This window comes from Dipodomys merriami, unplaced genomic scaffold, assembly GCF_024711535.1.
Source record: "Dipodomys merriami isolate MVZ:Mamm:240054 unplaced genomic scaffold, mDipMer1.0.p SCAF_8, whole genome shotgun sequence".
Classification (NCBI taxonomy): Eukaryota; Metazoa; Chordata; class Mammalia; order Rodentia; family Heteromyidae; genus Dipodomys; species Dipodomys merriami.
The window spans coordinates 744053-757589 of NW_027206401.1; the positions used below are offsets into that span (position 1 = coordinate 744053).

The window sequence follows — 13537 nt, forward strand, 5'->3', positions numbered from 1 at the left end:
GAGGCAATGTATGCATCTCCTCCAGACATGCACGCATGTCAAGCTGCTGCTTGCACAAAAGGCATCGGGCACAGTGGAGGGCCCTGCCGTGGCCATGTGGCTGCAGGAGCCACGACTCTAAGGTATGGAGGGCTGCCTTGCAGACCCAGAGTCTACATAAGGTCCCTCTGCTACACACCAGCACACGGGAGGCCCTGGAGGGAACCCCAGTGTGTCAGTGTGAGCATGCTCAGCAGATGGAGTCCACAGCCCCTCGGCCTCCTGTGCCTCGCCTGCACACCTGACTTCCTAGTTAGCAGACTTCACATGCCACTTCCACTTTGGTCTCAGCTCTATAATCCAGTTTCTAAGGTAGCGATAAAAGGGAAGCTGGTGATAGGCCGATTTCTAACTTTCTAAGTATCTGTGCAGAGGAGAAAACATTCTGTGGAAGGACCCTGCCCCTTGAGCTACAAGTAAGTGTCCGTTAGCGTTGCATCCCACGCTGCTCTTCATGTTTCCACAGGGCTTGCTGCAGAATGTCTACTTAGTGTTTGAAAACTCCGTGGAAGATGTTCTACGCAAGAAAGGCTGCCGTCAAGGCCCAGAAGGTAGATGTAGCACCGTTCACGGTGTCGGGAGGGGTGTGCTCTGAACAGCACCGTTCACGGTGTCGGGAGGGGTGTGCTCTGAACAGCACTGTTCACAGCATCGGGAGGGGTGTGCTCTGAACAGCACCATTCACGGTGTCGGGAGGGCGCATGCATATGTAAGGGCTAGCTGAGAGCATAGGCCAGCATACCCCGTTCTCTGCCAGAATCAGCTCTTCTCCACTGGCTTTGTGAGAGTTAAAGAAATCTGATTTTATAGAGAATGCCAGTTCCTGAGTTGGTGCTTGGTAAACACAGGTCTTTTATGTGTTAGGAACTGTGAGTGCACTCTGTGGAGATGCCACGCAGCCTGGGGGGGAGGAGGCTGCCGGGCGGCTCACCTCAGCACAGTCAGACGCAGAGCCCATCTCTTCAATGAACAGAAAAATAACCCTCGTGGATAAGTAATGGATTTAAAAAATAAAAGTCAATGTAGAGCAAAATCCAGTCTATCCAGGCTTGTGTCTCTGTCTACTGAGTTACAAATACATTCATGTTGGCAGAAGCATGATGAGTTGAAGTTGAAGGGCAGAGGCTTTGAACCTGAGGCTCACTGAGGCAGTGCCCAGCAGAGAGCAGCCTGCACACATAATACCTCAACAGGGGATGTCCCAACAGGAGAGGACAGGGCATGGCGAATACTTGCCACTCTGAGAAAGAGCGGGGAGTGAGGGGGAAGGGGGAAAGGAGAGGGAGGGAGAGGAAAAGTGTGCGTGTGTGAAGCCAGGACAGATGTCATGGGCTCCTGCTTGACAGAGGGTGGCTCTGTGTCTTGACTTGGCTCCAAATCTACCTGTAAGGTGTGGGTCCCACCCATGTGCGTCCTGGCACCAGGGCTGCAGAAAGTTTGCACAATTTCACTGTCAGTGAGAGGCAGAGTCCCTGTACTGGGCCTGGACTCCAAGGGGTTCATCTACTCTGCTTGGGGAGGAACTAGCTGGCAGACCCACCACAGAAGTCAGAGAAAAGAGGCAGCTCTGGGGGTGTCTGTGTTTGGCAAGAAAACAGATGTTTGGTTTAATGCCAAATTCAGAAAAGGAGCCCCAGTAAGGGTGAATGGACAGAAGAGGGGAGAGGAGGGCTCCAAGGGCTTGGGGCTTGTAGTGGACAGATGGAATTGCATGCGATTCACATTGAGTACGTAGGGAACTGTGGCAGCTCAGTGTGACAGAGATGTGTGACATGTGATTGGAATCTACAGGAGTTTACCTTTCCCATAAGCTCTGCATCGCTGCATTCTTGAGCTTAGCCTCTGCTTTGCACTGGACTTTCCAAACACTGAGAGTGGTGCTAGGAAATGGGGCTGAAACCTTTTGTGTGGCGTGGGTCTTAATCGGAAGTGGTACCACACTCTTCCTGTTCTTGGGGACGGCCTAGCCAGAAGCCTCTCGGGAGCCATGCAGAGCAGCCCTGAGCGGGTTCCCGCGGTGAGCTGCAGGCCGGCCCTGCAGGGCCAGCGCCCGGCTAACCTCCTGGGCTCCCCCTCAGCTGCAGGCCGGCCCTGCAGGGCCAGCGCCCCACTAACCTCCCGCTCCCCCTCACCCCCTCAGCTGCAGGCCGGCCCTGCAGGGCCAGCGCCCCGCTAACCTCCCAGGCTCCCCCTCAGCTGCAGGCCGGCCCTGCAGGGCCAGTGCCCCGCTAACCTCCCGCTCCCCCTCAGCTGCAGGCCGGCCCTGCAGGGCCAGCGCCCCGCTAACCTCCCAGGCTCCCCCTCAGCTGCAGGCCGGCCCTGCAGGGCCAGTGCCCCGCTAACCTCCCGGGCTTCCCCTCAGCTGAAGCCAATGCCATCCATGAGCACACGGAGACACTGCACCTAAGCCCTCACCTCACCACGGACTTTGTGGGCCACGGTGTACAGAAGAGGCCTGACGTGTGCACACACTCCTGTGAGGAGCTGAGCAACATGATGAGTGAGCTGTCTGGGCTGCGTCTGATGGTGAACCAGCTCAGCAAGAACCTGGAGAGAGTGGTAGGTGCCAGGGAGAGGGGCTGGGGCCGGGAGGTCAGGGGCACAGTCGCCAGCTGCCCAGAAAGGCTGTCCTTGGGATGTCTCACTGTCCACTGGTTCTGGGACAAAATCCACTGAAGACTCCACCACCGAGGGGAAGGCTGGGTCAGACCTTCAGGGTACTGGCTTTGTACACACCAGAGTGAGGACTGGAGACACACAGGGGTCAAACACAACACAACAGCATCATGCACATTCTTCAAAATAGTTATTTTGGGGGGAAGTCCCTCCCCACCCAGAAAATTTCATTCAAACACGTCCACTCAGAGGAAGATGCTCTGTTGGGATGATGGGTGTTGTGAGGAGCAGGCCAAAGATCTGAGACGCATTGCTACTCTGTAGGCAGGAGCTACCATCAGGCTGTCTTGGTGACGTCTGCGTCTTCCCAGGGGACGTGGCAGGAGAGGACAGTGCTGCAGGTGCCCAGGCCAGGCTCAGGGAGGGGCCCTGGCTGTAGGTGGCACAGATCCACAGTGGAAAGGTGGTGGCTCACCCAAGAGGAACCTAGCAGAAGGTGTCAGAAGAACATGAGGGAGGGGACACAAGGAGCAAGCGACTGTCAGCATCTCAGTGACCTGGTGCTGAGCCTGGCTGGAAGCCCGTGGAAGCAGTGTAGACTGCCCCTGTCCCAATGTGCAAGGAGCCGCTTGGTATGCGTATCCAGGGTCGGTACTGCAGGCATGGGTGTTCTGGGACAGGACTGTAGGTGTAGGTGTTCAGGTCTGTCCTGTAGGTGTGGGTGTTCTGGTCTGTCCTGTACGTGTGGGTGTTCAGGTCTGTCCTGTAGATGTGGGTGTTCAGGTCTGTCATGTAGGTGTGGGTGTTTAGGTCTGTCCTGTAGATGTGGGTGTTCAGGTCTGTCCTGTAGGTGTTGGTGTTCAGGTCTGTCCTGTAGGTGTGGGTGTTCAGGTCTGTCCTGTAGATGTGGGTGTTCAGGTCTGTCCTGTAGATGTGGGTGTTCAGGTCTGTCCTGTACGTGTGGGTGTTCAGGTCTGTCATGTAGGTGTGGGTGTTTAGGTCTGTCCTGTAGGTGTGGGTGTTCAGGTCTGTCCTGTAGGTGTTGGTGTTCAGGTCTGTCCTGTAGGTGTGGGTGTTCAGGTCTGTCCTGTAGGTGTGGGTGTTCAGGTCTGTCCTATAGATGTGGGTGTTCAGGTCTGTCCTGTAGGTGTTGGTGTTCAGGTCTGTCCTGTACGTGTGGGTGTTTAGGTCTGTCCTGTAGATGTGGGTGTTCAGGTCTGTCCTGTAGGTGTTGGTGTTTAGGTCTGTCCTGTAGGTGTGGGTGTTCAGGTCTGTCCTGTACGTGTGGGTGTTCAGGTCTGTCCTGTAGATGTGGGTGTTCAGGTCTGTCCTGTAGATGTTGGTGTTCTGGTCTGTCCTGTAGGTGTGGGTGTTCAGGTCTGTCCTGTAGGTGTGGGTGTTCTGGTCTGTCCTGTAGGTGTGGGTGTTCTGGTCTGTCCTGTAGGTGTGGGTGTTCAGGTCTGTCCTGTACGTGTGGGTGTTCAGGTCTGTCCTGTAGATGTGGGTGTTCAGGTCTGTCCTGTACGTGTGGGTGTTCAGGTCTGTCCTGTAGATGTGGGTGTTCAGGGTCGATCCTGTAGATGTGGGTGTTCAGGTCTGTCCTGTAGGTGTGGGTGTTCAGGTCTGTCCTGTAGGTGTTGGTGTTCAGGTCTGTCCTGTAGATGTGGGTGTTCAGGTCTGTCCTGTAGGTGTTGGTGTTCAGGTCTGTCCTGTAGATGTGGGTGTTCAGGTTTGTCCTGTAGATGTGGGTGTTCAGGTCTGTCCTGTAGATGTGGGTGTTCAGGTCTGTCCTGTAGGTGTGGGTGTTCAGGGTCGATCCTGTAGATGTGGGTGTTCAGGTCTGTCCTGTACGTGTGGGTGTTCAGGTCTGTCCTGTAGGTGTTGGTGTTCAGGTCTGTCCTGTAGATGTGGGTGTTCAGGTCTGTCCTGTAGGTGTTGGTGTTCAGGTCTGTCCTGTAGATGTGGGTGTTCAGGTCTGTCCTGTAGGTGTGGGTGTTCAGGTCTGTCCTGTAGATGTGGGTGTTCAGGGTCGATCCTGTAGGTGTGGGTGTTCAGGTCTGTCCTGTACGTGTGGGTGTTCAGGTCTGTCCTGTAGGTGTTGGTGTTCAGGTCTGTCCTGTAGATGTGGGTGTTCAGGTCTGTCCTGTAGATGTGGGTGTTCAGGTCTGTCCTGTAGATGTGGGTGTTCAGGTCTGTCCTGTAGATGTGGGTGTTCTGGTCTGTCCTGTACGTGTGGGTGTTCAGGTCTGTCCTGTAGATGTGGGTGTTCTGGTCTGTCCTGTAGATGTGGGTGTTCAGGTCTGTCCTGTAGATGTGGGTGTTCAGGTCTGTCCTGTAGGTGTTGGTGTTCAGGTCTGTCCTGTACGTGTGGGTGTTCTGGGACAGGCCTGTAGATGTGGGTGTTCAGGTCTGTCCTGTAGGTGTGGGTTGTTTGGGGACAGTCCTGTAGGCCTCGGTTGTTCTGTGTAGGTCTGGTAGGAGAAAAGTAACAGGATTCCCACTTCTCTGAGAGGAGATGGAGGAGTGGTCCTGAAAACATCAGCCAGGAGGCACTGATGATCAGGTGCGTCTCTGGAACCTTGTGGGAACACAGGGACCCCACACTGGCCCTCACAGGCAGACTTCCTGGAGGGTTCCTACTCTAAAGAAAGAGGAAATGGGAGATGTGTGTGGTGCTCTATTGGGGTTGTTCCTCGGGACGGAGGCTTTGTCCTGCCGCAAGGTCACTTATGCATCAGTGCCACCCCTTCCCCGTGGTGCAGTGGATCACTCCTGTACCACAAAGGAAGGAGGCTGTGTGCTGGGTCAGTCAAGGACAGCCAACCTGGAATGACAGCAAGGGAAACAGAGGCAGGCCCCTGACTGGTAGCTTCTCGCTCTCCAACCGAAACATGCCCCTGAGCAAAGATTGGCAATGTGAAGTCAGAGATGTGAAGTCAGGCGGTGGCTCCCTGAAATGGCACAGAGGAAGAGCAGTGTGGTCCGTGTGTTTGTGGAGAACAGCAGTGGGGTCTGTGTGTTCACGTGTAGAAGAGGAACAGCAGTGTGTGGCGGTGCTGGGCTGTGAACCTCTCTAGGAAGCCTTCCTCAGATCCGAATGCTGCCTGCTCTGTCAGGTTCCCCTCCACGAAGTCCGTCTCCCACACAGTGGGTTTGCTGCTTGACTTGAGAGGTCCTCTGTGAGGGAGGGGAACCTTACACACACACACTTACAAAATACACTGAGCTCACACGCACACGTGTGCAGACACACACACACACACACACACACACAGTGACCGAATACACTGAGCTCACACACGCACAGGATGACCAAACATAAACACACATAAACATACATAAATGATAAATATATTGAGCTCACACATACACACACACTTTGTGACTGAATGTGCTGAGCTCCCTTGTCTGTACCTAACCTCTATCCTCATTTCCAGTCGGACGATAACCAGTTTCTCTTGGAGCTCATCGGAGGCCCTCTGAAGACCAGGAACGTATCAGGCTGCTTGCAGGATGGTCGGTTCTTTGCAGAAAATGAAACGTGGGTGATGGATAGCTGTACTTCGTGCACCTGCAAGGTGAGGCCACAGGAAGCCACAGCCACCCAGGGGTCTCACTGCTCGCCACCCTCGAGCACGCGTACAACTTCCCGCACGAGACCCACACCGTCAGTGTGTATTTAATGTGTTCAGATTCAGAAGGAAGGGTGAGGATGAGAGCTTTAGGTGACTTCACGCCAGTCTCTCTGCTTGGCATGTACAGAAAAATAACCTCAGAGGAGTTGAGTCACTTGGTCAACCCTCAGGGAGTGAAAACCACTCGAAGCCACCCAGATTTCCCACTCAGCTGTGCCACAGACCCGTCTGGGAAAACACAAATCATTATCAGAATTAGTGAGAGCCTTTAGTCTGCTGGTGGCTCAGCTTCTGTGAGGCCCTGTCTCAGACACCTGATAGTGTCCTCCACCCTGGTCCTCCGCTGCAGTCTCCAGCCGTGGCAGTGGGGACAGAAGAGCATGGCTACCCACTGTCCGGTCGGCTCTGTGGAAGAACAGCCCTGCCACAGCCGTGTCCCCAGGGCTGTGACTTTTAAAGAGTTCTAAGAAGGCATTTCTTTACTTGCAGAAATTTAAAACCATTTGCCATCAAATCTCGTGCCCACCAGCAAACTGTGCCAACCCATCCTTCGTTGACGGCGAATGCTGCCCCTCCTGCTCCCACTGTAAGTCTGCTGCCACCGGTTGGCTCTGCATGCTGATACTGTGTCTGCTGAGTGCTTCCTCGGTTTGAAAAGAGGAGGGTGGGGCACAGACTCCCAAAGTGTGCAGTGGAAGGGGCTAAGTAGGACATCAAGAGCCTGCCAAGGACCAACCAGGGTGGGCCAGAGGACTGTGTGAGAGGCCAAGGAATCAGAGGCCATTTCAGACGTGGAGGTTGATCCAAGTGATCCTGCCGAGACCAGTGGCCTGACCCACGGTGAGGGGTGTGAGTATGGATGGTGAGTCAGCACACAGCCCTGACCCACAGTGAGGGGTGTTGAGTATGGATGGTGAGTCAGCACACAGCCCTGACCCACAGTGACGGGTGTTGAGTATGGATGGTGAGTCAGCACACAGCCCTGACCCACGGTGAGGGGTGTGAGTATGGATGGTGAGTCAGCACACAGCCCTGACCCACGGTGAGGGGTGTTGAGTATGGATGGTGAGTCAGCACACAGCCCTGACCCACGGTGAGGGGTGTGAGTATGGATGGTGAATCAGCACACAGCCCTGACCCACAGTGAGGGGTGTGAGTATGGATGGTGAGTCAGCACACAGCCCTGACCCACAGTGAGGGGTGTGAGTATGGATGGTGAGTCAGCACACAGCCCTGACCCACGGTGAGGGGTGTGAGTATGGATGGTGAGTCAGCACACAGCCCTGACCCACGGTGAGGGGTGTGAGGACCAGGCGTGAATGTGAGGCACAGTTGGCTCTAAGTGTGTGCAAACACTATGCAGTTGCAAGTTGGTCACCATGTGGAGAACAATCTTAATCCCCAGCCTAGAGGCAATAACTGGAGAGGCCACCCCAAGTTACAGAGCTGTGTTCCAAGAGTCAGAGACTGGGGTTCCAAAAACAGCTCTGCCCTGGCCTCAGGGACTGGGCGAGCACACGCCTCCTTGTCATCCACCCTTGCCCTGTCCCAAGCTGCCCTTCAGCAGCAGTTGCCATGCCTGACCCCAAGTGAATACTGCTGGTGACCCCAGTGTGACACTGTTGGTGAGTCCAGTGTGCATACTGTCCGTGACTCCTGTGTGAATACCGTTGGATGAGTCCAGTGTGAATACTGCTGGTGACTCTGGTGTGCACACTGCGGGGCACTCCCGTGTACAAGGCTTAGCGCACAGGGCAGCTGCCCGGCTCCCAGTCATGGGTGTCCTGTGCATGTGGCGGCCGCTCTCTGCTGGCCTTTGCCTGGCTGGACCTTGACCTGATCCTCTGCACCTGTCCACAATCCCAGTCCCGGAACAGCCTGGACCCTCCCCCGCCCTTCCCCCTCCCCTCCCCCACCCCAGTCCTCCTCCCATCCTCTCCCCATCCTCCCCCAGTCCTCCCATCCTCTCCCCATCCTCCCCCCAGTCCTCCCATCCTCTCCCCATCCTCTCTCCCCAGTCCTCCCATCCTCTCCCCCAGTCTTCCCATCCTCCTCCCCCATCCTCTCTCCCCAGTCCTCCCATCCTCCTCCCCCATCCTCTCTCCCCAGTCCTCCCATCCTCTTCCCCATCCTCTCCCCCCAGTCCTCCCATCCTCTTCCCATCCTCCCCCCAGTCCTCCCATCCTCTCCCCAGTCCTTCCATCCTCCTCCCCTGCCCTGCCCTCATCCTCTCCCCCCTCCATCCTCCCCACCGCCCTCCCCGTCCCCCGCCCTCCTCTCGTCTTCCCTCCTCTTCCCCCCTCACCCCAATTCCCGTCCTCGGCGCTCCTCTCGGCGCATGCGCCTGGGCTTCTCTCTGGAGTCCGCGTGGCCGCCCCGCTGTCTGCGGCCCTGGCGGCCCTGGGCCGTCGGGTGGGGACGGGCCAGGGGCGGAGCTGCGGAGCTGCAGCGGCGGGCCGGGCTGACGGCCGCGCGTGCCCGCAGCCGGCGAGGCCGAGGCGGGCTGGTCCCCGTGGGCCGAGTGGACGCAGTGCTCCGTCACCTGCGGCGTGGGCACGCAGCAGCGCGGCCGCTCCTGTGACGTCACCAGCCACGCCTGCCGCGGCGCCTCCATCCAGACGCGCGCCTGCGCACTGGACAAGTGCGACACCCGCAGTGAGTGCACGCGGGGCGGGGCGGGGCTGGTCACGCGGGGTCCCAGGCGGGGGGGGGGGGGGGGGGGGCGAGGGGGGCGGAGGTCCCCAGGGCGGGGCGGGGGTCACGCGGGCTCCCAGGGCGGGGGGGGGGGGGGCGGGGGTCACGCGGGCTCCCAGGGCGGGGGGGGCGGGGGTCACGCGGGCTCCCAGGGCGGGGGGGGGGGGCGGGGGTCACGCGGGCTCCCAGGGCGGGGCGGGGTCACGCGGGCTCCCAGGGCGGGGGGGGGGGGGGCGGGGGTCACGCGGGCTCCCAGGGCGGGGCGGGGTCACGCGGGCTCCCAGGGCGGGGGGGGGGGGGGGGGGGCGGGGCTGGTCACGCGGGCTCCCAGGGCGGGGCGGGGCACGCGGGTCTCCAGGCCGAGCGCGGCCCGCGTGACCTCTGCCCCCAGTCCGGCAGGACGGCGGCTGGAGCCACTGGTCGCCCTGGTCCTCGTGCTCGGCCACCTGCGGCGCGGGCAACGTCACGCGCATCCGACTCTGCAACTCGCCCCTGCCCCAGATGGGCGGCAAGAGCTGCCGGGGCGGCGGCCGCGAGACCAGACCCTGCGAGGCCGCCCCGTGCCCCGGTGAGCGCCTGGCGCGGGTCGGGGCGAGAGCGGGCGGGCTGGGGCGGAGGCCGGGGCGGAGGCCGGGGGAGCGGGCCGCACGGCGCCCCGGGAGGCTGGGGGGGGGAGCCGGGGCGGGGGGGGGGCGGAGGCCGGGGCGGAGGCCGGGGGAGCGGGCCGCACGGCGCCCCGGGAGGCTGGGGGGGGGAGCCGGGGCGGGGGGGGGGGAGCGGGCCGCACGGCCCCCGGGGAGGCTGGGGGGGGGGGAGCCGGGGCGGGGGGGGGGGGAGCGGGCCGCACGGCGCCCCGGGGCCACAGTAGCCGGGGAGGCCAAGGGCGGACTGGGAGGGAGTTGGAGCCAGCCAGGCCCCCCCCATTACTGCGGGAAAGCCTGGAGCGCAGGGGACTACGCAGAAGCAGCCTCGGGCCGGGATGCTGCTGTTCCCAGTGACCTGGGGCCGTTGCAGCATCCTCTGAGCAGCCCTGGAGCAGTCCAGGTCAGAGGCTCTGCACTCAGAGTCCGAGGAGCCAGAACATGGGCCTGGGAAGAGCAGGCTTTGCCCGTGTGTAAGCTGGCACAGCTGTGGTTACAGCACCCCGGGCTCCCTCCAGAGAGGTCAGGTTTGTGTTTCATAAGAGGCAGGACATCTGTGTGTCTGCTCTGCATGGCTGCTGCATTCAGGGAGACTCAGACTCACAGTGGCGTTCAGAGATAAGGCCAGTATGCATGGCTTGCTGGCCGTCCTGTATTTCTGCTCAGAAAAGGGGTTGAGAATTTTCCTCTGGAAGAACAAATAAGTTCTGTCACCTACACCATCATGACCACGACCTCGAAGGGACACAACGGCTCAGTCTCCCTTTCTTCGTGGATCTCAGTTGAAGAACGAGCCAGGATCTTCTGGCTGGGTTATGCCTTACTCTGCAGTTCCCCAGTTCCTGTCAGCAGATTGGGTGGCCGTGCCCCTGTGTCTTCTCAGTCCCCTTTCCTGGTTCTCACCACAGTTGATGGCCGCTGGAGCCCATGGTCTCCATGGTCAGCATGTACAGTCACCTGTGCGGGAGGAATCCGGGAGCGTTCCAGGGTCTGCAACAGCCCAGAGCCCCAGCACGGAGGGAAGGATTGCGTGGGAGACCTGAAGGAGCACCAGATGTGCAACAAGAGGAGCTGCCCCATAGGTGTGTGCACGGGAGGGGTGGACGTCACAGGACACTGCACAGTGTGCACGGGAGGGGTGGACATCACAGTACATACTGCAGGTGTGTGCACGGGAGGGGTGGACGTCACAGGACACTGCACAGTGTGCACGGGAAGGGTGGACGTCACAGGACACACTGCAGGTGTGTGCACGGGAGGGGTGGACGTCACAGGACACTGCACAGTGTGCACGGGAAGGGTGGACGTCACAGGACACACTGCAGGTGTGTGCACGGGAGGGGTGGACATCACAGGACACGCTGCAGGTGTGTGCACGGGAGGGGTGGACGTCACAGTACATACTGCACAGTGTGCACGGGAGGGGTGGACGTCACAGTACATACTGCAGGTGTGTGCACGGGAGGGGTGGACGTCACAGGACACTGCAGGTGTGTGCACGGGAGGGGTGGACGTCACAGGACACTGCAGGTGTGTGCACGGGGGGGGGTGGACGTCACAGGACACTGCAGGTGTGTGCACGGGGGGGGTGGACGTCACAGGACACTGCACAGTGTGCACGGGAGGGGTGGACGTCACAGTACATACTGCAGGTGTGTGCACGGGAGGGGTGGACGTCACAGTACACACTGCAGGTATGTGCACGGGAGGGGTGGACGTCACAGGACACTGCAGGTGTGTGCACGGGAGGGGTGGACGTCACAGGACACTGCAGGTGTGTGCACGGGAGGGGTGGACGTCACAGGACACTGAAGGTGTGTGCACGGGAGGGGTGGACGTCACAGGACACACTGCAGGTGTGTGCACGGGAGGGGTGGACGTCACAGGACACACTGCAGGTGTGTGCACGGGAGGGGTGGACGTCACAGTACACTGCAGGTGTGTGCACGGGAGGGGTGGACGTCACAGGACACTGCAGGTGTGTGCACGGGAGGGGTGGACGTCACAGGACACTGCAGGTGTGTGCACGGGAGGGGTGGACGTCACAGGACACTGAAGGTGTGTGCACGGGAGGGGTGGACGTCACAGGACACACTGCAGGTGTGTGCACGGGAGGGGTGGACGTCACAGGACACACTGCAGGTGTGTGCACGGGAGGGGTGGACGTCACAGTACACTGCAGGTGTGTGCACGGGAGGGGTGGACGTCACAGGACACTGCACAGTGTGCACGGGAAGGGTGGACGGCACAGGACACACTGCAGGTGTGTGCACGGGAGGGGTGGACGTCACAGGACACTGCACAGTGTGCACGGGAAGGGTGGACGGCACAGGACACACTGCAGGTGTGTGTTAGGAGTACACTAACTGGTGATACCTGTGATGAAGTTGCTAGTCTTTATTCTGATGAAGTCTAACATTTGGGGAAATAGAAACAGGAAAACCTTTTCTGTGTGTACATGGCATTATTTTTGCCTCTTTGCTGTGTGTGTATGAAAGCAGAGAATGTTTACATAAACTGTGGAAATCGTGAAGTCAGGAATTACAGTGTGCACATGACCTTGCAATTTACATTCTATCCTTTAACAGTATTCTCTGGGAGGAGAGGTGGGTGACTCTTGATTCTCAGACGGGATGGACAGGTGTCTGTCCGTTTTCTGCACTGTGGATAATTCTAGTATGTCTAGCACATAGCTTTAGGGCGTCTGAACTGGGACATGCTTCCTTCTGCTGAGCGCTGGGTGCCGAGTGAGGCCAGTGCCACCTGCGGTGTACTTAGTTTTGCTTCTCCACGCAGATGGCTGTTTGTCCAACCCTTGCTTTCCGGGCACGGAGTGCACCAGCTTTGCTGATGGGTCGTGGTCCTGTGGCTCGTGCCCTGTGGGCTTCCTGGGCAACGGCACTCACTGTGAGGACCTGGATGAGGTAGGTCTCTGTTCCACCCGGGGCCCCAGTGCACCACAAGGGTCCCCCTGGTGACTTCCATCTGCTTGTCTTTGCAGTGTGCTGTGGTCACAGACATTTGCTTCTCTACCAGCAAAGTTTCCCGCTGTGTCAACACCCTACCTGGCTTCCACTGCCTGCCCTGTCCCCCACGCTACAAGGGGAGCCAGCCCTTTGGAGTTGGCCTGGATGCTGCCAGGACAGAAAAACAGGTAAGCAAGGCTGGCCCTTCCTGTGTGTTGGTAAAGGCAAGTCCAGAGAAAATGGAGATGCTATGGATAAGAGAATGGAGCTGCATTTGAGGGGAGCTCTGGGGTATATCTCCCCCAGAGAAGACTCTTCACTTGGTGATACTCCTCTGAGCATTCAAATCCAAGCTTTGGATCAAAGAATTCATGAGCATCAGGAACAACTTTTTTAACAGGCCGCTGATCTCTTAGTCTAATCTGTTGTAGCATGGTGCTCGAGGTTGGGTCAGTTACAAAGAAGAGAGACTTACTTCTGGAAGCTGGGAAGTCCAGGGCCATAGGCCTGGCATGTAGTGAGGGCCCCTCTGCCATGCTCCTTGTGGTGGGAGGTAGAGACCAGAGAGAAGTCTAGAGAAGGCAAAAGACTGAAGTCTACAATCATGAATCCATTTCTGAGGACAGAGCTCCGGGGACATACCACGGCCCTCTGTGTGTGGTTGGGATGGAGCTCCCTGTGTGTGCCATGGCAGGAGACATTCAGTTCTGAGTTATCTAGGGACATGTTCCACCCACACGGAGAATGTGATGGCCATGTGAGCTGGAGCAGGCTTCGAAAGGATGCTCTACTTCTCAGAGCCTTGGCAAGGGCCTCAGACCAGGCCCAGAGTTAGCCCAACTCCTGATACCTGCTTCCTGGCTGCCACCATGGCCCCTGTCCACTCAGGAGGGCTTCCGGGACACCCAATGACTCCAGCCATAGCCTTAGGCTTTCCCGACCAGGG

The 13537-nt window shown here is 58.8% G+C and overlaps 1 protein-coding gene and 1 long non-coding RNA gene across 2 annotated transcripts in view; one reads left to right on the forward strand and one right to left on the reverse strand.

Moving 5' to 3' along the window:
• Positions 1-13537, forward strand: part of Thbs2 (thrombospondin 2) — a 151332-nt gene that overhangs the window by 119577 nt on the left and 18218 nt on the right. The window contains exons 6-14 of the mRNA XM_070010308.1: positions 506-590; positions 2402-2598; positions 6093-6233; positions 6780-6876; positions 8775-8945; positions 9376-9552; positions 10534-10707; positions 12422-12549; positions 12627-12779. Of these exons, the coding sequence (XP_069866409.1) occupies positions 506-590; positions 2402-2598; positions 6093-6233; positions 6780-6876; positions 8775-8945; positions 9376-9552; positions 10534-10707; positions 12422-12549; positions 12627-12779 (1323 nt within the window). The remainder of the gene's footprint in view (positions 1-505; positions 591-2401; positions 2599-6092; positions 6234-6779; positions 6877-8774; positions 8946-9375; positions 9553-10533; positions 10708-12421; positions 12550-12626; positions 12780-13537) is intronic.
• On the reverse strand, positions 2835-8821 carry LOC138819112 (uncharacterized). Its single transcript, XR_011369312.1, has 3 exons — positions 8596-8821; positions 6075-6226; positions 2835-3141 (listed from the first exon to the last, which is right to left on the reverse strand). It is a non-coding gene; the product is annotated as an uncharacterized lncRNA (long non-coding RNA).